This window comes from Limanda limanda, chromosome 5 (genome assembly GCF_963576545.1).
Source record: "Limanda limanda chromosome 5, fLimLim1.1, whole genome shotgun sequence".
Classification (NCBI taxonomy): domain Eukaryota; kingdom Metazoa; phylum Chordata; class Actinopteri; order Pleuronectiformes; family Pleuronectidae; genus Limanda; species Limanda limanda.
This window is the reverse complement of record NC_083640.1, coordinates 24,373,386-24,398,885: the sequence shown is the minus strand read 5'-3', so window position 1 is coordinate 24,398,885 and position 25,500 is coordinate 24,373,386. Positions and strand designations below refer to the sequence as shown.

Sequence of the window (25,500 nt, the reverse complement as noted above, 5' to 3'; positions counted from 1 at the left end):
TTTGGTCCCGAGATGCAGGAAGTAACCAACGTCAGCTGTGATTGGCTGCAGCTCCCCTGCTAAGAATCAATGGTATAACGTATTGATTGATATTTAATTTTACAGTACAAATACGTTTAGTCAAATTTACCAACATTTAATCAGGTTAAAGTAGCAAAAATCTTTATATTTTACCTCCTGATTATAAAGTTTGAGACACTTTATCATTGCCTGGTTCTACAAGTTACACATCTCCAAAATAAAATGGTCTCAATAAAACAAACACTTCAAATTATTCCTCATGAGAATAAATCATCACTACTTCATAGTAGATTCATAATATGTTGTTGAGGATCTAAATTAGTCGACTGAGTAACTGAGCAGCTGCCAAACGATCAGAAACCACTCGAACACAGAATCCAGTCAGTGTTGAACTGGTTTATTGCAGACAATCAGGTGACATCACTGGTATTTGTGTCACAGCGTGGGAAGGCAACAGTGGGAAAAGAAAATATTATTCAGTGGCACTAACAAAAAAGCAAAATACTGTTAATGGTTGTTCTTCTTTTTGCCACTTGTGAGAACGGGAGCTTCCTGCAGAGCGTCCTCCTCCACATGAACTCCTAGTGCAGGCAGAGTCTTGTTCACTTCTCTTATTTCCCAGCCAGCTGCTCGTACAGCTTGGGGACGTATTCGTCCCACTCGGCCTGGTAACAGGTCCCGGCCACCGGGGCGCCCAGCTCGTACTTCTGCCTGAAGCTCTGGAGCTTGAACTTCCCGCGGCCGTCTCCGCAGCGGTTGGTGAGAACGTCCTCGGAGCAGGAGATGCTGCCGGGCTGCTCGTACACCAGCCACACGTACCTGTGCAGACCTGGGACACACGGAGGGTTTTAATCTGAAGGTCTGACCCAAGCTTCATGTATGATCGGTTGAAGGAACAGATTGAACTGGAGCTCCACTCTCTCACCTGTGCCTTTGGGCGGTCCAGAGCCCACGTAGTCGGACATGACGCAGCCAGAGGACACGTCGTTGCCCTTCATGTTGACAACCAGGAAGTGATGCCACTCCCTTCAGGGAAAGACACAAACATAGTGAAGCTCTGTCATGAAGGAGCCTTGAGTCACCATGTAAGAGTGATGGATTTTGAGCCAACATGGTGAATATGGAAGTAAAATAACAACTAAGCTGCTCTGTGTACTTTACAGTGAGATGACAGTAGTTTGAAAGCATCAGTATAAATACACTATATATAAAAGCTGAGTGGGACTTTTGTAGGGGGACAACAACCAGGGACTAGTGTTAGAGCTATGTTAGTTCCCTTCAAATGCATTTCTCCAGCAAAAAAACAGGATCCCCGAAATTAAAATTATTATTTGTAATTTAACGGCACAATTTGATATTTTCTATGCATCATAAATATCTATTTGTACTGCAATGATGAAAATATCTTATGTCGATTTTTACTTCCGCCAAGCAGGTTACGTTTTTTGCCTTTGTTTGTTAATTAGCCATATCGTGTTACTAAACGCTCCATTGATTTCTCTTCACGCAGTGCTTGAATCATCTTAAATTCAATTTCCATCGATAATAAAATCTGTATATTATTTATTTATTTTCGATATTATTGCCTATTCTCTTTAGTTTTGGACTCATGTGTCCTCTTGTCCTCATACTGAAAATCTGCTGATGTGAATCCCCCCCAACGTGGGATCAATAAAGTTTATCTTATCTTATATTATAGACACATCTTAGTTAATTGATATATCTTGTCTTCTCTTGTCTTACAGAAACATCATTATTATTATTATTATTAAGAATAGAAGTCTCTCTCCTCACCTGAACTTGGGGTCCTTCCTGCTGGGAGCATCCGGGTCGGTCAGGGCCAGAGTGAACATCTTACCCGGGTCACATCCGTCCCACTCGATGCACGTTGGTCGGTTCTGCACCTGCGGGTCAACATGAGCCGAGGTCACTTCACCTGTTCACCCACAAGAGGGCGCTGTCCCCACGTGTTTCACATCTGCTCACATGCTGCAGACATTATATAACCTCATTCATTGTTTAAACCTTTTTTTAGAAAACAAGCTTAAAGAAGTTCAATGTGAATAAATTCCCTTTAGACCAGTGCTAGCAGTGTAGCATTGAGCTAACCCCCAGAGACGAGGCTGAGCCAGCAGCATGTTAGCATCGTTAGCTCTGCAGCAGCTAGCTACCGGACCTGTGTGGGTGTCAGCACTTTGCCGAGCTCGTCCACCTCCACGGATCCGTATTTCATCGTCAGGACCCGGGCAGGCTTCTCCTCCACCTCCTGCAGAGCAAGAGGACCGCTCCACTGGCTCAGGTCCACCGGCATGTCTGGCTCCTAGTCCGGGTCGAGGCACCGCTGCTGCTGGGGGTGAAGAACCGGAGTGATGCGTTCAGGGACCGACACTAGATACAGCTACTGGAGGAGAGGGGGGTGCATTCAAGTTCAACCATGAGTCCAGAATATCTTATATGGTTTTGGCTCATATCCCGGGTAGAATAATGGCCTGTTCCTGTTTGCCAGACCTGGGCCACAAGTAAGCCACATTTCAGCCAAAGGTGGCCCAGATCTGTTTTGCACTATTTGGCCCACAGTCAGCATTTTGAAACTTGGGCCACTTCCGGTTCACATCTGGATGACACCTTGCAGAGAGCTCCACATGTTTAATACACAAAAAAAATTTAAGACCCACTTTTGTTTTGCCCCGAGGCCGAGAAAGGTCAACGCATTGCAACTGGAGAAAACACTTAGCAAACACAAGCAAGTTAAGAAAACAACTTCTACAAAAAAGTCCCAACACGTGCAAATACAGAAACAATTAAGAAAACAACAATGTTAATGTTTCCAGAGGTTGAAAACAGTGATGAAGCTGCTGTAGTTCAACTCTGTGTGACTTTCCATCAGGAGGAGCAGACTTCAGTAACAAAGCATCTTGAGGATTACGAGAGAAATGTTGATCTGAATATATAAATGTAGGAATATTTGTTGAACATTTTTTTGTTTGTGTGTGTCCTCCCAGCTATGTGTGTGGGTTTGGAGTGGGTGTGTGTTAAACAGCAGTGTAGTGTGTTGTACATCAGGCAGTTGTGGTACATGAATGATTCCTTTTATTTCCTTTATGGCAGAGGTTAATTTTGCATATCGCATTCAGTCGTTAAACAAATCCAGACTAAGCAATTCAAGTAAGTTAAAAACAAATGGATTATTGTTTTTATATTTGCCTGCTGTGATCTACACTACACCGTTCCAACATGTCGTCCATCTTTATATACAGTCTACTGGTTATAACAATGTAATATCTGCTTAGAAATCCAATCTGAAGCTGTGTGTTTCCACGTGTTTGGATTTTTTGCAGCGAACATGTCGTCAAATCAATGAAGATGTTTTTTTAATTTTCACATTGTTTATTTGCATGTGTTGACCTCTCTCGGCCACCGTACTGGACTCCACATCTGGCTCGAACAAGAAGAAGAAGAAGATGAGGATTTCTTGTGGTGCTACTGTACCTTTAAGAAGGTGAGGTGTGGGTGTGGCTTTTCCCGTGCAGGAGTTTCCGGATTAGTGTGTTGAGGTAAACAATGGTGGTTAGAGAACGAGGTGACGGTGTGTCAGGGACAGTCAGACAGGTGGAGGTGGAGGAGACACACAGGTGGAGGAAGCGACAGGTTGAGGAGACGGACAGGTGAAGCAGTCAGACAGGGGGAGGAGACAGGTGGACAGTCAGAGAGGTAGAGGGGGCGGAGACAGACAGGTGGACAGTCAGTCAGACAGGTGGAGGAGACAAGTATACAGTCAGAGAGGAAGAGGTAGAGAAGACAGGTGGACAGGGCGAGGAGACAGACAGGTGGAGGTGGAGCAGACAGTCAGACAGGTGGAGGTGGAGCAGACAGTCAGACAGGGGGAGGTGGAGCATACAGTCAGAGAGGTAGAGGTGGAGGTGCATGAGACAGTCAGACAGGTGCAGGAGACATTCAGACAGGTGGAGGTGGAGGAGACATCATGGAGACGGTGGGGACATTAGTGCCTCTCCTCCTGTGTCTATCGGCCACAGGTGAGTTGGACATCACAACCAGGTGAGAGTAAAAATCCAGGTTTCTTCACTCATCTTCTTCTTCTTCTTTTTCTTCTAAAGCAGCAGTTTCAGGGATCGGCTCCACCGACACGGTGCTGACCGCCGCCCCGGGCTCGGACATCACCATACCAGCCTGCTTTCCCGTCAGTAATTTGACCATAGTGACACTCATGTGGAGTAAAGTCAACGGAGATGGAGGGACTTCACTGGTTCCTTCTACCGGGCGCTTCACAGTCCTGTACGGCCACGAGCTGCAGATCCAGGGGGTGACCCCCGGAGATGATGGCATCTACGAGTGCAGCTGGTCCAACAGCCCCTTTCCTGCGCCTCGCAACACGTTCTACTCACGTTACCGGCTTCTAGTCACCAGTGAGTCAACCAGCATTTGTCCACGTGTGATGCAACCTCCTTTCTCTGCTGTCTGGAAGACACAAACCGGTTCTTCCACCTAACGGACAGGTCACACAGGCACATGGAGACAGGCAGGGCTGGGTCGGGTTGTTTTGAAATGTTGGCGGTTAATAGCAGTAATTGGCACTTAATAGTAAACCATTGAATTATAGAAATCCCACTGTTGGATATAGATTCAAAATGAGATATCGAATTCAACTAAAGAACAATCGAGTCAAGAGTTTCACAAATTTTCAATTTCTCTTCAAACTTATCAAAAAACTTTTTTCAAGAGTTTCACATATTCAGCACTTGTTTGTTAAAAAGCTAAATCATCTCTAGTACTCATTCTGTATATATAAGTACTGAGCATTTCATTGTCATTACATATTTATAGGCCTATGTTTTCACGTGCTAGTAGTGGGTATTTTATGTATATTTATTTGACCTTTATTGCCTTTATTTCAATTGTGTTGATGCATTAAATATCAGGAAAATCTAACTTAATCCAAGGTTTCGTTATCACATGACCAAATTTACAATCATGCCTAAATTAGCTGAATAGGTTTCTGCTCATTGCTGTGTATTCTATTGTAATTCTGCCAGCATCTAGAAATCTCTTCCAGTTGCTTATGGATATTGATGAGGATCGATATTAAAGTCACAGTAGTTGTAATGCACTGCACATTTCTTTCAGGTGGTCCAGAGAACGTGTCCTTGTCCATCGGGCCGGCGACCCCTCTGTCCAACGGGACGCTCATCGTCTACCGAGGCTCCAGCGTCTCCTTCAACTGCTCCGGCTCCTCCTTCCCGTCCCAGCACCTGACCCTGACCTTCTCAGGAGGCTCGTCCAGCAACGTGTCGCTGGCCACCGGCTCCGGGTCGTGGCTGAGCTACACGATAGAAAACATCCAGCCCAGCAACCAGGGGCTGTACAGCTGCAGGGCGCACAACAACGTGTCCGACCAGACGGTTCAGAAGAGCCATCAGCTGCTGGTTTACTGTGAGTACCAGCAACACACTGGGAAAACTGGAGCTCTGATCAAGACACAATACTTACATTTATTTATTTTATCATACAGCAATATTCCAAACAGCATTTTGTTTCAAATGTGTAAATACTGGTGCCATAAAAACACAAATATAAAACCACGATATATTTAATTTCAGAGAACACTCTTTAGTTTATCACGGTCTAATGTTGTCTTAAATAACTGTGTGTAAAAAAACTAAATAATGACCACACAAAAGTTTAAAAAAACTCAACAGCTGACTAAGAATTCAGCTTTAATTAAAGTGTTATTGATATAAATAGAGCAAATTGAATGAAATAATTAGAAGTGTTACAATAATAAACAACTTTTATGAAATATTGGTAGAAAAGTAAACAGGTAAACAGTTATTTTTCATTTAAAAATAACAAAAAAGCCAGAAACCCAGCTGTCCTTAATCTTACGGGTTTGAATAAAACCTTAATTAGTACAATTGCTGATATTGCGACAAAATAAAAACAAAGATAATTTCACAGAGAAGAAAGCAAACTTTGTTCTTGGATTTTAGAATGCTAAAATCCAAGAACAAAGACCATGACCTTCAAAATGTAGGAGTTTTAAACCCAATCTTAACCCATAACAAAATATAAACCTGTCTCACTTTCAACCTAATAATAAATGAGTGCACAGTGAATAAGTGGAGATGTAATACACATACAAAAATATACTTTGAAAATATTTAGTGTGGCAAGAACAGAGTCAGGAGCTTGAAGCGTGAAAAACTGAATGTGAGGCGTCGCACTCGGCCACAGATTCGTAACCTCCACTGAAATATCACACTGAGGACACCAAGAGAAATCAATATCAGTTCACTCTGACGTTAAAATAAATGAATCTGTGCAGCAGCTGAGGTGAAAATAACTGTTTTATCTGCACGGTCATGGTGCAGGTTTTTCTTCCAGTCTTTGAAGGGACTTCCTGAATTTCTAGCTCACGCTGCATTTTCAGTGTTTTTGCTGATTTCCTGTCATTACTCACAGAGAGAAATCCCCCAAAATACGTAGTTGGAAATTAGAAGGTTATTTCCAGGGAGCTCACCAGTACATGTTAAAAAATCAGATGAAAGGATTTATTGCTTATTGATGGATTGATCAGCTTGTTCCTGGTCTTATCAAGAAAATCACAGAAATTAGGATTTATAATAATGGATAGAATGAAGCTTCATATGCAACAATTAATTAACTAAAGTGTCTACAGGGTCAGTGTATACGAAATAAGAATTAAACTATATTGGGAGAATCAAAAGAGGAAGAGAGGTTTGTTATAAAAAATCAATAAAAGCCTTTATTTGGTTCAAGTGGGAAATTCAATGCCAGTGACTTAACTAGTGATGTTTCCTCTTTTTGTATTTTAGAGACTTTCCTAAAGTTAAAAGCGAATCTAACTCGGAAACTGTAACACTTACGTGTGAAGAACAATATTTCCTAAACGCCTCAAAGTGTGAACTATTCACTTCTCTCTCTGGACCCTCAGACTGGGAAACAGACACAAAGGGGAAAATAATGGATGGGAAAGAATTTATCACTTTCAGGAAACACAATTTAACAGTAGTCTTCCTGTTTTTATGTTTTAGTACAAAAAGTAAAGGAATGACTTTATCCTGGTCTTCCTGTTTTGTTCTTTATCTTGTGGTCACTGCTTAATGTTAAAAAACTAAAATGGTTAAAGCGTTTTCTTCAGCAAAGTTGTTTTAAGGAGCCAGCAGCAAAATGTTGAATCCTCAAATACAGATAGTTGAGTTCTTTCTGAAAATAGTTCTGTTAGCTGGTAAATGTGTAAATGTGTAAATGTCTGTTCTGTTTACTCAGTTCTGACTCTTTTCCCTCGACCAGATGCACCGGACAGACACCCTGATTGCAGTTGGGCGCCAGCGGAGGACGCCTCCCACGCCCTTTTCATCTGCACCTGGTTTGGAGCGTATCCCCCCCCGACGCTGCGCTGGGTGGAAGACCAGGGCGACCAGGGCGCCCAGTGGAAAGGACGCGTCTTCGTGACGGAGACGAGGGACAGTCTGTCTCTGAGCTTGAACCGCTCGCTGCTGTCGGAGGGGCAGATTCTGAGGTGCATGGCCAAGAGCTTCGACGCTTCAGAGAAGGAGAAGTCGTGCTCGCTCACCCTCAGTAAGTCTGTTGTGGTGAAATGAGCCTGAGACGTGCAGCTGCTGAATCTTTCATGTTCTTTCCACCTTAGAGCTCACTGAGACACACTGACACTCTGTAGTCTTCAATTTAAAGGGAACAGGGATTCATATGGTATCCAGCCAAGCAGGTCAATTTTAACATTGGGGCTAACATAAGTTTATCTGCTGAGGCTCTGACATTTTTCGTCTCCAGCATTTCCAGCATTAAAAAAACTAAATTAAAAAACAACTAAAGATCTAGTCTAGTACTCTGGATAATTCATGTGGACTATGTGTTTGGGAGAAACTAGTGAAAACAGCTCAGTTGTGTGGTTTTCATTGCTGCTGATCCCATAAACAAAACCATCAGCATGACTTGATATCAAAGATTACCCAAAAGTCCCAAAAATAACAACAGTCTCATAAGTAAGAACTACAATTGCACCAATTAACATTTCTCCTTGAAAAAAAAACCTAACTTCAGGACCTGTTGGATAAAGACCTGCTAATTATCTTTAGGTTTTAGAGATGGATTTCTCAAAGCCTCAGCAGATGAACCATTTGCAGTCCAGAGGTTATAAATGGTTTGGCCACTACCCTGTGATAAGTCCACCCAGTTTGTTCTCTGGTTAAATGATTAGAAGGAAACTAGATACCAGTAGAGGATTGGGAAAGTGTTTTTTATTGTGTGTGATGAGTCCTTTAGTCACTGATCTGATGTTGCTCCTCCCCTGCAGGTGGAAATCCCTGCCTGTCCTAAACTCTCACTAGTTCAGCCATGTCTCCGCTCTGATTACTCTGTAAACTCTATAGTTTATAAGCCCCTTGTTTAGTTGTTATAACTAAGTTGGTTTGGATTAGTTTGAGTTGTGCATTCCCACAAACACTGTTGCCACATGCACTTGTCAGTGTCAGTGAGTCAGTCAGTCAGTGAGTGAGTAGTGACGGGTCATCACAGGACAGGTTTGCACAACACTGAGATGGCGTAAGAGTGTGTGATAGTTTAAACTCTGCGTTTGCTTTAGCTTATCAGTTTTATTTGATGTTTGCAAAGCTTTGAGATCCAGAATCTACCCGACCTGCATAAGGTTTCCTTCAATTTCACACATTTTGATAACAACTCAGAACAACAAACCTTTTCAAATCATTGTGCTGGTCATGAAAGCTTTTATATCTCTGAGTTTACGTATTTATTTATTATTTTTACTTTAATTTAAAGATTTGATATCATTTGCACCCTTGCCAATAATTCATAGACCGAGCTTGAGGGAGAACTTGTGTTTCTGTTTTCCTTCACACTAACTGTTTTCTAGCTCTAGCGTCTCTTTTCCTGTCTGTTGGGCGAACTGGTTCCCAGCTTCAGCTTCAAATTTACAATAGAAACCAGAGTGGTATCAATTATTTTGTCTAATTCTTGTCAACAAAGTGAATATGTCACAAAATATAGAGATGTTCAACAATAAGTGAGGGTTTGATTTCCACTGCGGCGCTGAGATTGTTGGTCCTTCTCCTCCAGAGCCTCCGTACCCTAAAGGCGATCCGCTGGTCTCGGCCCTGGAGGGCACCAGCGTCACTCTGACCTGCACCGAGGACGCCTCCATCCCCCCGGCCAACACCACGTGGAGGAAGGGGCTCCAGCAGGACGCCATCACGCCCGGGTCAAAGTACGTCCTGACCGAGGACGGCCCCGCCCTCAAGCTGACCATACACAACCTCACCGAAGAGGACGAGGGCGTGTTCTTCTGCCGCAGCGAGAACCCGCTCAACATCAGCGAGCTGGAGGTCGGCCTCACCGTGAGAAGTGAGTCTGGCATCGGGCCGGTCACCTGTGCAACAATCAGCATCACTGCATTCTCTCGTGAGATATTTGTGTAACTGAATGCAAACGTTTGCGTCAAAAGAGATGATGACACATGGAACATTCAGTTCTTTTCACATGTCATCGGACCAGAGGTGGAAAACAAAAAGCCCGTCAGTGCAGGTGTCGACTCCACCTCTGGAATGCTGATGAACCGGCTGCGCCTCCCACTTCGCTGCTTCCTAATCCTCCGCCGCTCTTCTGCTTTGTCTCCACAGCCCCCTCCGCTTTCACAGGAGCCGTCGTCGGCATCATTATCTCGGCCCTGGTCGTGGGACTGGCCTTCATCGTGGCCAAATCGCTGTACTCCTGCCGAGACCGTATTTGCTTGGGTAACTTACTGTGGCCTCTGCTGCCAAAGCACGAAAAGTCACAAACGCATGCAACATATCTACTGCCCCACTCGTTCTGTGCATTTATTGTAATAACACACTGCAGCTGTAAGTTTGCACCTGAGAACTGACACATGCAAAAGTGGGAATCAGAACAAATCCACTAACTCTTCACTATTTCTCTTCACATTTCTGTTTCAGGAGGTGATTTTGGGTGAGTGCGTCACGTTCACTTGTTTCATATGATCTGCATGTTTAATTTAATTCAATCAATCAAAACAAAGGGATGAAAACCAGCTCTTACATTCTGCAGGATTCTACCAGAGCTTCTCTCATCTTGTGTTAATCTCACTTGTATGAATCCATCAAAAAATAAGCAGATATAGAAATGACTCTCTTACCATCATAGACCGTAATGCTATGTTTTTGATGAGATGAGAAGATTGATACCAGTCTTATGTTTGTATGGTAAATATGAAGCTACACCAGATGCTACCTGAGCATAAAGTCTGGAAACAGGGAGAAACTGCTCCGTCCAAACTAAACCCAGCTGATGAATGAACATGAGAGTTTTGTCTTCACGTCTTAACTCAAGAAACGCAAGAAAGTGTCAAACTATCCCTTTAAAACACGAGGGACACAGTCCACGTTTTATTGGCTCCTTCACTTGTAAACTGATTTATGGTTTATGTCCATATAACATTTTTAATATGAGTTAGCATGAAAGAAGTCAGTTTTGGAAATGACAGATCCCCAACCTCACAAATACAAATGTTGTTTAACAAGAAAATTATGATATTTACAGTTATTATACAAACTGACACCTTTGAAAAAATCTTAAGGTAGCTATGTGCAGTATGTTTTTGTAAATAAACAGATTTTGGATGTTTACATGGATATTTGGCAGTTAGCAGTATTCTTCTTTACGGCTTTTGTTTGCTACGTTTCTCAAGATGCTGCTGCTGACAGCTGATCGGTCAAATAGCGTAACTGTGTATCGCGAATGTTGGATAAAAACACTGCTCTATAGCACCCCTGGTGGTCAAACACTCTTGATTGTACCGCTTAGTTTGTACGCATTTCTCAAAACATCCTTAATTTTTGACACAGTTGTTGACACGTTTCCAGGTGCATAATGATGTTTCTGCTCTCCAGGCAAACTGAGGACGACCGGAGAGAAGTGATGAGTCTGGTGGAATCAGACGACGACGAGCAGATCTTTCAGGACGCCGTTCCCCGGCTGCCTCCGTTAACCAACGGCAACCACATGACGCTCGCCCAGATCCACCAGATCCCAAAGGGTAAGGCCTCGCCAGGTTATCAGATTTTGTAAAAGTTTGTAAATGATGCGCAAACATGTTTGTTGATGTGTTGTTTTGTTGTTTCGCAGGCGACCATGAGGACGTGGACCCTGGGGACACCAGCTCTCAGCAGCAGGAGGACACCGAACAGACAGAACAGCCGGTGGATCCTGTCACTTATATATTTTAGGTGTTTTTAGATCAAAGTTTTAGGCAAAAACAATGTACTGAGAATGTGAATGTGAAAAACTCTGGTGGAAGACTTTTGTAAAAAAATATTTCTTTTAATTTGTTATATTGTAAATAGTGTTACATGCAGCGAGGTCAGGGTCCAAGGGTCAAAGGGTCAAAGGATGAGGATGATAATTTCTTTTTGACCTGGTCTCAGATCAGCTGCCATACGAGCTGTTTGGCTTTTTGCTGTTTTCTATTGCAACTCTCTGTGAGTTTTGTGAGTGTGTGTGTGTGTGGGGGGGGTTTGGACATGAGTAAAGTCAGGGCACCTTTTACACTTCACACAGACCAACATGTATAGACACACAAGGATTGTAGGTGTCAGCCGTGGACTTTGCAGAGCTTCTGCTTCTTTAGATAAGTTAGTTCAACATTTTAGTTGTTTTACTTTAAGAACAGACAATAGATTTTTTGTAATATTCATTTCCGTTTCCTTGACACCAGCCACCTTGTCCCTCACCTCCCCCACATTTGTAAAAAACTGTTGTCTGACCACACACTTGTAAATACACACCTTTGTCACTTACACTTTTTTGACTGTATCAATAACTCTGGTTTGTCAATTGAGCGTCAACAACAGGGTTTTTAATATTTGTAAGTTTTTATTCCTGTGGTTGTGTTTTTGTACAGCGTTTTGAACATGTTGCTCTGATACTGAGATAAATGTAGTAAATTAAGTTGTTTAATCAAAAAATGTATGTTTGTTGACGTGTGTGTGTCTTTTTTTTTTACCCACATGTACGAGAAGTTTAAGACTAGAAACCTTTATTTGTCCAATGGCTGAAGGTCGATTTTCAAATAACATATCTTCCTTCTTATTCATAGTTCCACATACGTCTCCTCCCTGTATCACACACATAATGTGTAACTCTGATTCTCCATGTCTGGAATGCATCTCTCAACCGGGCTCGTCTCCAAAAATGTGGCTGAGGCAGTTTGTCGCTTATCTTGTGTAACATGAGAATTCAAGAGAATCTCAAGAATATTTCAGCTTCTTAAAAATGACCAATTCAACACCTTAAATAAAACATTTCCATGGATTTCTTCACTACTTTTTTTGTTATACTTTACTTCGCCTTCATTTACTTCATCAAGTAAATTGTAATTTTATTTAAAAGTGGTTTCATAAGGCGACTGTTTTGGCCTCTTGTAGGTTTTGGCTGTTTTTTAATATGCACTGCCTTTTGTTACTGATTCGACAAAGCTGTTAAATATTTAATCTCAGTCTGAGAACATGTTCGATGTTAGGTTCGGTCGACAGAACTCTTAAGATATAATGTCATAAATAATATAAATGATTAATTTAACACGTCGTTCTCAAGGGTTCACACATTTTAAACCTTTTTTCTATTGAAATAGAATGTGATAAATAAAGGAAACGTATTTAAGACATTTTCCCTCTGATTCCATTCAATATTGTTTTTTATAGCCAGAAAGTTGAGATTTATTGTTGTTATAATTAAAAATATTGATTTAAGACACTTTCCCTCTGTTATTCACATTTGTTGACACTTTATCTGATGTTTTTTTTTATCTCAGGATCTCTGCCAGAATAAAGATAATTAAATATAAAAAGCAATTTTGCTGATGAATGAGGAAACGTGTTGTTTATCAGAGGAAGCAGATGGATTGCTATAATAAAATAAAGCAGGGGGGGGGGGGAGTGGTCTGGGATCAGTGCAGTTACGTAATGACACTGAACAGGATCACGTTGTGAAACAGTCCAATGGTGGAAAGTGACGGAGGCGTCAGGGAAACCAGTAGAACATCCCAGCAGCTCCGACACCAGCGGAACATCCCAGCAGCTTCACCCGGGAAACAAGCACCCTGCCCCGGCTTCGTTTGCATGGACACCCGGGGTCCAAGGTGCCCGGAGGACGGATTCCAGAAGCGGGCGATACCGCGGAGAATGTGAGGAAAAGGGAACAGAACACACAACGATGTGCTCCACGGAAACACGTAAGTGGATTAATGATAATCATGGTTGTTGTCATCGCGACCCTCCGGCACCAGGCAGCGGGGCGAGGGGGAGTGTTAACCCGGCGGAGGGGCGCTGCTGGCCCGGGGAGAGGGAGCGGGATCACCCGGGCATGGTGAAGCTCAGTACCGGGGAGGGCTGGATCCATCAGCCGGGTTCACTTCACTCTTCTCCCCCCTTGTAACCTCCTCCTGCAGCCTCGGACCCGGCTTTCCTCCTGGAGCTGAAGACCCGGCGGCCGCCGTCCCTGCTCGGCCGGGCCGGCTGCGAGACCTGGAGCGTGGACTTCTCCCCGGACGGAGCCTGGTTCGCCTGGTCCATGGGCCACGGCATCGTGTGGGTGGTCGCCTGGCCCCTCGACTCAGAGTAGGTTTACCACCCGGTATTTAAATCCACACGGTGCGTTCAGGTGTCCGTGAGCCTGATAAACTGGAGGAGATAACCAGGGCTGCACACAATAACAAGTCTTTAATCATTAATGAATCTGCCTTTTATTGATCATGTGTATGAAATGATACAACAAGGAAAATGTAAGGATAATACACTTATTGATGAGAGTTCAACAGAACACACAAATTAATAAATAAGAATAATAATCGAGATAAAAGTAAAGTAAATATTGTGGTGTTTAGTTGAGGATAAAATCAAATCTACCATTTATGGTCTAATTGTTTTCCTGTGTTTTACATGGAAAATTAATAACATCATAGATCAAGTATTAATAGAGTTGACAGTTTTCTTCTTCTTGATTAACTGATCAACACCACAACAAACATGTATTCATGATTTAGGTTTAGGGTTAGTAAACTTCCTTAACCATGAGCTTGATAATCTGGAGGAGCCACATAGGAAATGACAAGGGCTGCACACAACAACAATTAGTTAATCATTAATGAATCTGCCTTTTAGTTATCATGTGTATGAAATGATACAAGGAAAATGTAATAATAATATACTTATTAATGAGAGTTCAACAGAAAACAAATGGTCTAATATACAGAATGAAGTACATGAATAAATAAGGTAAAAGTAAAGTAAATATTGTCGTGTTTAGCTGAGTATCAAATCAAATCTATAATTTCTGGTCTAATTGTTTTCATATGTTTTACTTGGCAAATGTATAAAATCACAGATCAAGTATTTATAGATTTGACAGTTTTCTTCTTCTCTGATTAATCAACACAACAACAAACATTTATTCATTCATTTACTTGATTAGCCAAATACTTATTAAGTTGTCCTCTTGTTCCTGTGATGCAAACATCACATGCAGCTGTTCTGTTTATCTTGATTGTGACGTTAAAAGAGATTAAGAAGCTGGAGCAAAATGTCATTGCTCAATAGAAGCTGACTTTTGGAAAGACGGAAAAACTACAATAATTCATATAAAAGTGCAACAGAAACTTGAAAAAATAGTTTTCTTCCGATTTCTTGACTGAATTTTGACTTTATTTCAGTGTCTCATTTATCCTCATATATCATTTATCACATTGTGCATTTAAATTCTGGTTTCTATGGCTCCTGAACATTTGTTAATATGGATTAATTTGTCAGTGTGATCGTCTCCCTTCGTGTTTACATACCAGTGCATGATAATAATGAAGGAGTCAACAGAGGCAACATTCAGTGACTCACATCAAACAGGTTTTATTCAGACTTTCCTAGTCGTTAAATGTGCGACACATCAAGGCCGGATCATTGAATTATTTACTCTATCTGCATGTTTAATGTTCCTTTCTGTCACAGAGAGGATCAGAGCGGAGAAACCGACCGAGGAGACAAGAGCTTTAGCTGCGGTCACCCGGTGTGGGGTCTCGCCTTCGGGCCCAGACCCCCGAGATCCGGCGCTGCTGCACGGCCGGGGAACACATCGTCCAAAGGGAGCAACAGCCTGCTCCTGGCCACGGGCCTGGAGACCGGGGTCATCAAGATCTGGAATGTCCTAACAGGTGAGGACTGTAGTTCTGCTGGTGGGGACGTGGTCTGTGCTGTAACCTGATTGTAAATTACTTCTTCTGATTCATTCTCCTTTCAGGTGATGCTGTGTTTGACCTCCACGGCCATGAAGGCGTCGTGAGGGACCTGGTCTTCCCTCAGAACGGGACGCTCACGCTGGTGTCGTCCTCCCGGGACAAAACCCTGAGGATTTGGGACCTGGCTCAGAAAGGTATGTGCAGTTTGTGTTAAGTAGCAAGTGATGACAAGTCCAGACACAACGCTTCTCCAGAGACAAAGTCCCAGAGAGACTCCTGTCTTTTTTCCAGAGGAAGTCTGTGATAACATCATTTCCAGTGCTGATACGACTACACTGTTTCCCAAAGCAAACACAACTCCTTCTGATGTAGTTAAAGGGAATCGCTGTTGTTTACATTTCAGGCGGATTCTGTTTTATTTATTTTACATCCTGAGATATCGTCTGTTTTTAATGGTGCATATTTTGTTTAATTTTCATTTGATCCAAGAGACTAAATGAACTACTAATTCTTTCCATTCCTGTGTCGACCATTTCCCTAAACTATTCATGGTGTTATAATGATTTCCACTGTTTCTATAAGATACAATAAATAGCTCAAACGCTTTTAACGTCCAACTTGTGCACATTCTATCACTTTTTTAACCTTTTTTGTCTTTAAGCTTTTGTGAAAAAAAGCTTATTGTTCGAGTGGTTTTCACAAGCAATTAAAAACTCCACTGTTTCACTGTTAACACACATTTCCTCATGTGGTTAAAGGGAATATCTGTTGTTTACATTCCAGGCGGATTCTGTTTATCTCTTTTACATCCTGAGATATCATCTGTTTTTATTCCGGGTGTTGTTTTCATTTGACTTTGTTCATTTGCACGTTTTAGCTCATTGACTTCATTCTTTCCATTCCTGAGTTGAGCATTTCCTCAAACTGATCATGAGTCTATATTTATTTCCAGTCTCTGCTGCGGCCCAGTGTTTCATTTAACTCCAATAATCTGCAGAAAAACTTCCAAATATTTGAATATTCTTTTTGTTTTTGTTGTGAAAAACACTCCTTGATGGTGAGTTCAAAGACATTTGTAAAAAATCGGCCATTCCAAAGACTTGAGTTTCAGCTTCTCCAAAGACATCGGGTGATTTAAGAATAGATCGATCTTTATTTTCTTGCAGTCATCGTCATTATGTAGAATTAAATTAACGTCACGATGTACACGTGTGTTTTTTATAGCGACAATCAAAAAGGTGTGAGATACCGCATCGCCCTTGAAGTACTCTTTGGTCACCATGGTGATACGTCCTCGGGCCAGTGGCGCAATGGATAACGCGTCTGACTACGGATCAGAAGATTCTAGGTTCGACTCCTGGCTGGCTCGATCCTTTTCGTCTTTGCTTCAGACTTTGTTTTTCTTTATTAGTTACTTAAACATTGATGTAGAAAATAATTATGATATTACTTTTAACTTCAGCTTCTGCTTTGATCTTAGTTCTTTTCTCTTTTGATCTTCACTTTTTAAATCACAGAGGCTTCTTTCTGCTGCTCATCCACCAAATTTAAGTCACTGAAACTCACCGTAGTTTTATCAAATAAAGCAAAATAAATAATATCCGACTTTTGGGGTAAAAATAATCATAATTTTACAATAATTAAGATAATTTTATTTCTTAAACAAGCAGTTCTTCAGTCCTTCAGGATCCAAAACCTTCCACATCAACACTTCACCAAACGTTTCCTCCACTTCTACCAGAAATGTTGGATTAACCTCGTTATCTTAACACATATTACAACTAAGTAAAGATTAATTTAATGACTAACACTAACATGTATGATAACAAGACCCGAAATGTTCAACACATGAATCAAACCTCAGGAAATAAATGTGTCTGTTCCTCCAGATCAGATCATGCCCCTTAGTTTGAAGTAACACTGAATTAGTAATTAGTTAATGTATAATAATAGTTATAAAAATGTTTATCACTTCCTAACACAATTCTTCACATAATAAAACATTAAACATAAATAAAATGGAAACAGATGCAGACTGTATTGATATCTGCAGTGACTCTGGTCTGTTTATGATAAATTGTCGACTACGAGCAAACAGGAGAGTTTGTAAATCGTGTTTCTCTCTGTGTGTTCATCACCTCGTCCGTGTTTAATCACCACTCAGTGCAGGCGGAGTAAAAACCCTCTGTTTGAATAAAGAGGCGAAGGCAAACAAATGTTCACGTTGAAGTGTTTAAACACTGAATGTGCCGTGTGTTGCAGGGAAGAAGGTGCAGGTGCTGTCGGGCCACAAGGACTGGATCAGCTGCTGCTGCGTGTCTCCGGACTGCAGCATGATCGCCTCCGTCGGGAGGTTCGACCGAGTGAGTGACAGAGAAGTTATAAAAACCTGTAAAGAGACACACATGCATCAGAAGCAGCAATAAGAGACACAATTTGAATTTCCAGTATTATATATTATACTTTATTATTATCATAGAGTTTGAGAGTTCCTAGCTACAAGTCTTCAAAATGTCTTCAATCCTCATTTCAAGGTTTTTAATCTTTATTCTGTGTCGATTTCAGATTTCCGAAATAAGTAAACCTGCCGTTTTGTGTAAAATCCTTGGATTGAATCACATTTTCCATTTTAAAAAGTTTGTGTAAAAGGATAAAACATAAACAAAATCACAATCCTGCATCAAGTGCCTGTGTTGTTTGATCCTGTGTTTTGAGGTGTTGTCTTTGAGTAATAGATTACATTGTTATTAGTTAGTCTGCCTTGTGCAGGCAGCTCAGGACTTTGGGATTGTTCAGACAGAAAGATTCTTAGTTAATTATTTTTTAAAAACTTGAAAAACAGATTCTGTGCCGTACGCTCGTGTAAATATGTGAACTAAAGGCAGAGTGTGTTGTTTTTATCTCCTCTTCTCTTTTCCTCTCATCTGTTACTCGTATGAATCCTCACGTTGAATTTCAGCTTCTGATCACGAGCCTGTTTTATGTGATTATGAGGGGAAACATTTCCTTTGATAGCGAATAATTGTGGAAGATTTTATTGGCTCTAACATTTAGTTATGTGTTGTTTTGTATCAAGCACTAATGTAACTGAACGTCCAAGTGGATTTATCTAAGTGACATGAAGCTTTTCAGACATTTGATTTGTGATATAAATCTCTCGCTCTGTGATGCAGCGATCTGCTTCTCTTCATCCTCGCCCGTGTTGAGTTTCCGTTAGACGAACAGAAACATGAGCCGTTTCATTTTCATTATGAGACATTTAAAGCAGCAGGAAACTTCTCCAGACCTCGACTCGGACAAGTCGTCACGAGAAAGAAAAACAGACGACGTTTCACTGAGCAGATCCAGACTTTCAGATCACAATCACTTTAAACTGCGTTGCTGTGTGGTTGTAGAGCTGTAAATCAAATCAATAGATTGTTTATCAGTGCAGCTGCTCACTGCTTGTAGGCCAGGAAGAGGAAATAATGATCCTCACAGCAAAGTAACCTCTGCTCCTCGCCCCCCCCCTCTTCAGATGGTTTGTCTGTGGAGTTTACGCTCGTACACGTTCATCAGGAACCTGACCGGCGGGAACAGGAAGACCTTGTACCTCCTGTCTTCCTGTGACTTCTCTCCTGATGGGGCGCTGCTCGCCACTGCGGCGTTCAGCGGCTCCAGCTGGTGGATCGACCTCTGGGACCCGTACACCGCAGAGAAACTGGCCACGCTGGTGTGAGTTTACACTTGAGTCTCTCTTCTTTTCCCAACAGTTTTCATTCAAGACATGCACTTGAAGGTTCTCTCAGCATAAGGTCTTTAATGTCATCGTCCCTAAACACTTTCCTTTCCTCCACAGTGACTACTTTGACGATTACGGGCAAAACCAGATCTCAGCGATACAATTCTCTCCCAACGGTTTGCACTTGTCCATCGTGACCGACTGCAGGTGAGCAGGTTGATCACATCGTCGTGTGAACGTCTCTCGCACTTTGCAGAAACTGATTTCAGACACGTGTGTGTTTGCAGAGCTCTTCTGATCTGGGAGCCGGGAAACAAAGGGATGGTGATGCAGACCAAAGCCGACAGAGACTCCAACGGACTCTGCTGCGACTACCATCCACAAGGGGGCGTGGTCGCCACAGGGTAAATAAATCCACCTCACAAACTTCTGACCTCATGAAGACGCTAAGAGCTTTTTAGCTTCTCCTCTGACCGGACAGTGGTCGGGGTCAATGTGAACTGCACTGGATTGGAATTAATCCAAATTACTCCTTGGGCAGATTACACTTCTGTGCCATCACTCCAAATGAAAAACAATTGTTTTCAAATCATTCAACTGCATCACATTCCGTCTTTTAGAAGTTTGTCTGTTGTGGGAACACATTTTTCACATGAATTAATTTCATCTGTGGCATCAGATCATGTTTCAGAAGGAACTTCAGAAACTCATGGTGCTTAAAGTGAGCAAACTAAACACTTAATAATTCCTGAAAGACTCATTACAGACAAACTTAAAAACAGTTGCTTGCCTAATCCATTAATAGCACATGTGTAACCCACAATGCAACACTACTAAATGCTGCTGCCTCTCTCAATTAAAAAAGAATGAATGACTGTTTATAAGAAAAATCTTTTAAACCTAAGGGTACCTGCTCTCTCTGCAGGTACTGTGTGGTGGTTACTAGGCCTCAAATTCTCTAGATCCTGATTGTTTTATTTGGACCTGAACATATTTATATATAACAATCCCCTTAACATGTCTGAGTTTTTCATCAAGATATAGAATGACTCTGAGACATTAAGGAAAAAGTTGAAAACTTCCTAGCTTGTAATTTATTTGTAAAGTGCTGGATCTTCCCCTGATACCAAAACATAATTTCTTCATCACTGACTGATCCCACATCCATCCACAGAGTTTTGTGGAAACACGTTCAGTTGTTTTTGTGTAATCTTGCTTATAAACAAACATAAACTCCTACAAATGTTTTCAGATATTTTACCAAAACGACAACTCGTGTTCAACATCTCTCGTGCAAACAATGACATTTTGAACCAGCGCATTTTCAAAGTGAACTTAATCAACATCGTTCTCGAGCTGGTTCTCATGTTTACTCATGTTTGCTCACACTCACCAACTGTGTACGCCCCCCCATCCCCCCTCTGGCAGAACCAGAGACGGCCACGTGAGGTTCTGGAAGGCGCCCAGGACGGTGCCCAGCCTGTGCCACCTGTGCCGATCCATCCTGCGCCACTCGGTGTCCACGCACCAGCTGGAGCCGCTGCCCCTCCCCAAGAGGATCCTGCAGTACCTCACGTACAGGAACATCCCCGAGCGCCTCAGGACCCGGAGCTCCGAGGAGGAGGAAGAGGAGGAGTGGAGAGGCTGAACACGGACATTTAAAAATAACCAAACAATGCAACTAAGTGATTATTATACACTGACCACTAATAAAATGCCTTTGTTTGCAGATTGATTAAACGATGCTTCCACAGCTCGACGCAGGAAGCAGCTCTTAACGTCATCGAGTTTAGATGCAACATTTACTGCACTAAGGATTTAATTTATTGCACTACTACTGTAAAACGATGTATTAACTCAATGCTCATATATATATGACTTGAATATCACACTTTTATACTGTTAATTTATTGTGTACATATCTAATTTCTAATTCCTGTGTTTATCATAAGGGAACAACACACGACCTGCAACTGTACCTGCACATGTTTGTTGTTAATGTAAAATATAGAAACCGGAATATATAGGAAATAATTTTATTAAACAGAATTAAACATTTTACATGTCTCAGAGCTTTTATTTTTACAGACAGACGGGGAATTTATCAGCAACTGATAATGAAGAGTCCATATTTGAACTAGGTGCCCACAGAAGGGAGGGAAGTGCCTCGGGGACGAGATGAACTGTTTTCCATTTCCTCTTGCTCGGGAGTGACTCAGATGGAGAAGTGCTGAGCAGTGGACACGTGAAGACATCTGCTTCCTTCCAAAAACAATCAAAGTTGTGGTTTCACACCAGTTTGACCAGAGGTGGCAGATTGAAGAGCTGAGAAAAGGTTGCTCGCTTCTTTCAAACCAATCGAGAGGACAGTGTACATCCTTCCAGAAAGCACCTGGCAGGACTTTGTTCAAACTGTTTAAAAGGTTTTAGTTACATTGAAAAAGACAAGAGGATAGAAAAGACCAACATCTCTCTGAAAGTTTCTCTATTGCCCAGTACTGGATGTAGCAGTGTGGTCCAGTTGCTCTTCACTGTGGTACAAACAGACTGACTGTGGCCACTCATGAATCATTGACTATTTCCTCCTCTTCACGTGACTCTGGTTTACGTTCAGGAGACAGTTCCTGGATCTACGAGGCTTCGCTGACCACCAGGTCTCTCACTGCCTGGAAAGCTGCCACCATGGAGCTCAGCTGGATCTTCTCATCGGTTCCAGAGGCGAGTCTGTGTCTGAGGAGACGACAACAGGATCAGAAACAAGGAGAATCTGACCTGGTGGCTTTCATTCCAGTTCATGTTCCGTTACATATCACTTACTCTATGTCGGCCAACTTGATGAGCAGACCGATCCGGATATGGGGAGGAAAGTCCACTGAAAATGGGGGAAAAAGATTAAAATGAATGAATTTGTACAACATGGTTTATGTGTTTGCATTTTAGGGTTTCTTTAAATAAAATAAAACACAATTTTCTAATTTTAAGCCAAGTATCTTCATTTCCATTTAAGTTATGATTGAATATTTGTGTGAAGACGTCAGCTGTGGCCTCACCTCTGTGGACGAGCAGGTGAACCTCAGTGAGGATGTCGTGCAGAGCCAAACCTTTCAACGTCTTCAGCTGCAGGATTTCTGAGAGGACGACGTTAAGGACTGAACTGCTTATACTATGTGTTTAATTCAGTTTGAGAAGTGACTGCGTTTTAGTCTATTTCTTTCTTCACTTTCCTTCCATTTGAGTGTCAAACAGATTTAGTAGCTTCAACTCTATGACGCTGTCAGTCAGTTTAATCAGTTGCAAGAAAGAAATTCCCTGAATGAACAGCTTCTTTACAATGTTTAGTCTTTTCTGAATTGTACAGAATTAGACAAAAAACCTTGGGTTGCATGTCACATATTGATCATTGTCCTGCTGAGGTCATGAGCCTGGAAGACAAGGATACGTTTGTATGATGAGGTGAAGTCCTTGTTGAGGGACCAGTCGAGGATGTTGGCGATGTCTGAGCGGAGAGGGTGACCAGTGCAGGTGTACACTGTGTCCTCTGTGACCTTCCCATACGCCATGCTGGTGCTCTGGAACCACAGAGTCACGCTGGTTAACCCCCAAAACACTGATGTCTTTAGCTGACATGGAACGTTTTGTTTAAAAAGCAGAATGATCATGATCTTTTACCTGCAGGATGTTGAGAGACCTCCTCATGTCACCGGATGATAAAGTCACGATGGCTTTCATTCCATCTGGAGTGACGTCAATACTAACAAAAAGAAGAAACAATTTTTGAATTAGCATTGAATAAGTACTGTAATGTTTATATCTGTAGATATTTAAACATAATTGTTTACATTTGCCAATATTTAAACATATATATGCACTGTAATGTATCGCTAATTGTGAAATCGTTGTATAAATGCCATAAAGAAATACACACACAATTTCACTCTACTATTACTGATCTACATAATCTAAATTCAGGCCCCTTTGTGTGACTCACTAGTTTGCAGACAGTCAAAAGGAAAACACGTTTCTACTTCACAACCTACACACACACACAACACACACACCTCTCCTGCTGGACCACATACTCCAGTCGGGGAACCATCTGGTCTGGGGACAGCGGGCCGAAGCGAAACCTGGTGCAGCGGGACTGCAGAGCCGGGATGATCTTGGACAGGTAGTTGCAGATGAGACAGAAGCGAGTGTTTTCTGTGAACTTCTCAATCACTGAGAGAGAGAGAGAGAGAGAGAGAGAGAAGGGAAGAGAAAGCACAAGTCAGAAAGAACCTAAAGCTGCAATGAACAGAGTTTTTGTTCACAAGTTCCGGTTTGAACTAAATCCGCAGATCTTCACACAGGGATTTTATAAATGAATATCAGGGATGAACCAGCCTGTAATTCACCAGCAGCCAATTTGTCTGGCTGCTCATTGAGCCGTGCGGCTCTCAGTGGGCGGCGCTCGGCCGAACAGATGGCTCACCTCGTCGCAATGCATTCTGGGCGTCCTGGGTCATGGCATCGGCCTCGTCCAGTATCACCAACTTGAAGCCCTTCCTGGGGGACAAGGGGGACGGACACATGGTAGTTTATATACCTCCCCTTGTGGGTATATGTTGCAGATAGAGAGAAACTCCAGTCTTACTTGAAGATGGTGCGTGTGCTGGCAAAGCTCAGGACGGGTCCTCGTACCACATCGATTCCTCGGTCGTCCGATGCGTTTAACTGCAAAACAAATCAGAGATAAACATCAAATCAGGCAGAAGCCGTCACACCAGAGTGAATAAAAACCACCAACGTACCTCCAACACCATGGAGTTGAACTCTTTGTCCTTGTACAGCTGCCGGGCACAGGCCAGGATGGTGGAGGTCTTGCCTGTTCCAGGGGGGCCGTAGAACAGGAGGTGGGGGAGCTTGTCCTCGCTGATAAACCTCTGGACTGTGGAGAGGAAACCGGGGTTTGAAAAGAATAACAGGACGTAGAAGACATGGTTCTTTTAAATAATATTACTGATTTAAAACATGAGGACAAGTAGGAAAGCTGTGGCTTTTGTTATTATTTTATAATGTCACTGACAATACCACTAATTTAGACAAAGATATGAGTCAATGACAGACAGAAGTTATTCACATTGAAGTATATATAACTTCTTAATTCAAGTACAATTTGAGTTCTTTACAGAGAAAATGTGACAAAACTAAGACAAATATAAGTTAGATGTTGACTCATAAACCATGTTATTGGTCACTTAATGAGTTTAACATATATTTAATTCAGTGGGTCCACACACTTACTGGTGGTCAGAATATCTTTGTGTGAGATCAGATCATCAAGTTTCTGAGGTCTGTACTTCTCGACCCTGGAAGCAGAAACACATGATTAATACACATTTATTACAAATATTTGCTATAGCTAAATGACTCTTGCAGCATTAACTACGAGCTCAGTAATTTATACTGGTTTGAATATAACGGATTAGCAACGTTAATCTCTGACAAGTATCACGTCAGAACGGACCTCATTTGAATTTCTCCACTTTATAACTTCGCATTCAAATATTCGGGTTAATAAGCGATACACTTAATAAACACTCACGACTTCACGTTGTGTTTGTGTCACTCTACAATTCGGCTCACACGTGTTTGCACCACACACAAATACAATCAACTAAAATGTACAAGTTTAAAACTCGTGGCAGCTGCAGCAGCACAGCGATCCTAGCTGCGATGCTAGCTACACCTGTTAGCCACCACAATGCTACACACTGGCCTTGGATCAGTTTTAATCATCAACACAAACATGAGGAGAATCTGACGTTTCCCGTTAAAAGCTTGAAAACTGTTTTGTTTACTTCTCAGGACACAGATCGACACGCTGCTTCCTGCTGGCTCACAGGCTACAGGCTAGCTAGCTGATGCTAACCGGATGTAAACAGCTGCTCACTCACCAGGGCAGGTTCCTGGACCGGTCCGGTGCTTTACTGGTGTCAGCCATGGGACCAGTTCTCTGTAGAAACTCAGATCCACTTGAGCTGGATTCGTGCTTTCACTCTTTCAGACTCTTGTTTCCGCTGCTGAGTTTCGCGCGCTGCACAACAAACCGTGCGTCACGCGTCACGCCGTACAGCCAATGGGATCGCTATGTCTGCTGCGGTGGGCGGGGACTTTGGTGACACGTTAAAGAGAACGTAAAATATCCAAACATGAAAAACTTTAAAGATTTTAATAGTTTTGTTTCATTATGTAAAAACATTTCTGGGGCCAGTGCATTTTTTACCGAAACAATCCTAATTTATATAATATTAATAAAGTTAATAATAATAACAGCAACAATAACAATGATACACTTTCAATTAGTTTAGCACCTTTCATACAAGAAATGCGGCTGAAAGTGCTTTACAAACAATGTAGATTAAAAATAAAAACATGTTAATTATAAAAAAGGTTTATAAAAATATAAACATGTTCAGATGTAATT

General features: G+C 42.0%; 4 protein-coding genes and 1 non-coding gene across 5 annotated transcripts; 3 read left to right on the top strand and 2 right to left on the bottom strand.

Moving 5' to 3' along the window:
* Positions 1-402: 402 nt before the first annotated feature.
* pebp1 (phosphatidylethanolamine binding protein 1) lies at positions 403-2,543 on the bottom strand. The gene is made up of 4 exons (XM_061070929.1): positions 2,198-2,543; positions 1,816-1,925; positions 947-1,047; positions 403-850 (listed from the first exon to the last, which is right to left on the bottom strand). The coding sequence occupies exons 1-4, from the start codon at positions 2,330-2,332 to the stop codon at positions 633-635; spliced, it is 564 nt and encodes a 187-aa protein (XP_060926912.1). The 5' UTR covers positions 2,333-2,543; the 3' UTR covers positions 403-632.
* Positions 2,544-3,968: 1,425 nt separating this feature from the next.
* On the top strand, positions 3,969-11,676 carry vsig10 (V-set and immunoglobulin domain containing 10). The gene is made up of 9 exons (XM_061072398.1): positions 3,969-4,055; positions 4,137-4,445; positions 5,164-5,469; positions 7,351-7,638; positions 9,154-9,438; positions 9,714-9,827; positions 10,029-10,041; positions 10,983-11,128; positions 11,218-11,676. The coding sequence occupies exons 1-9, from the start codon at positions 4,004-4,006 to the stop codon at positions 11,316-11,318; spliced, it is 1,614 nt and encodes a 537-aa protein (XP_060928381.1). The 5' UTR covers positions 3,969-4,003; the 3' UTR covers positions 11,319-11,676.
* Positions 11,677-13,067: 1,391 nt separating this feature from the next.
* Positions 13,068-21,093, top strand: wsb2 (WD repeat and SOCS box containing 2). The gene is made up of 9 exons (XM_061072397.1): positions 13,068-13,321; positions 13,538-13,706; positions 15,087-15,289; positions 15,376-15,507; positions 17,576-17,676; positions 18,831-19,027; positions 19,152-19,241; positions 19,322-19,438; positions 20,463-21,093. Exons 1-9 carry the CDS (start codon positions 13,303-13,305, stop codon positions 20,680-20,682), a joined length of 1,248 nt encoding a protein of 415 aa, XP_060928380.1. The 5' UTR covers positions 13,068-13,302; the 3' UTR covers positions 20,683-21,093.
* On the top strand, positions 16,610-16,682 carry trnar-acg (transfer RNA arginine (anticodon ACG)). Its single transcript has one exon. It is a non-coding gene; the product is annotated as a tRNA-Arg (tRNA).
* On the bottom strand, positions 21,064-25,102 carry rfc5 (replication factor C (activator 1) 5). Its single transcript, XM_061072396.1, has 11 exons — positions 24,971-25,102; positions 24,318-24,382; positions 23,825-23,961; positions 23,668-23,747; positions 23,506-23,579; positions 23,093-23,252; positions 22,704-22,785; positions 22,474-22,603; positions 22,085-22,162; positions 21,852-21,906; positions 21,064-21,764 (listed from the first exon to the last, which is right to left on the bottom strand). Exons 1-11 carry the CDS (start codon positions 25,015-25,017, stop codon positions 21,665-21,667), a joined length of 1,008 nt encoding a protein of 335 aa, XP_060928379.1. The 5' UTR covers positions 25,018-25,102; the 3' UTR covers positions 21,064-21,664.
* Between the last annotated feature and the right edge of the window lie 398 nt (positions 25,103-25,500).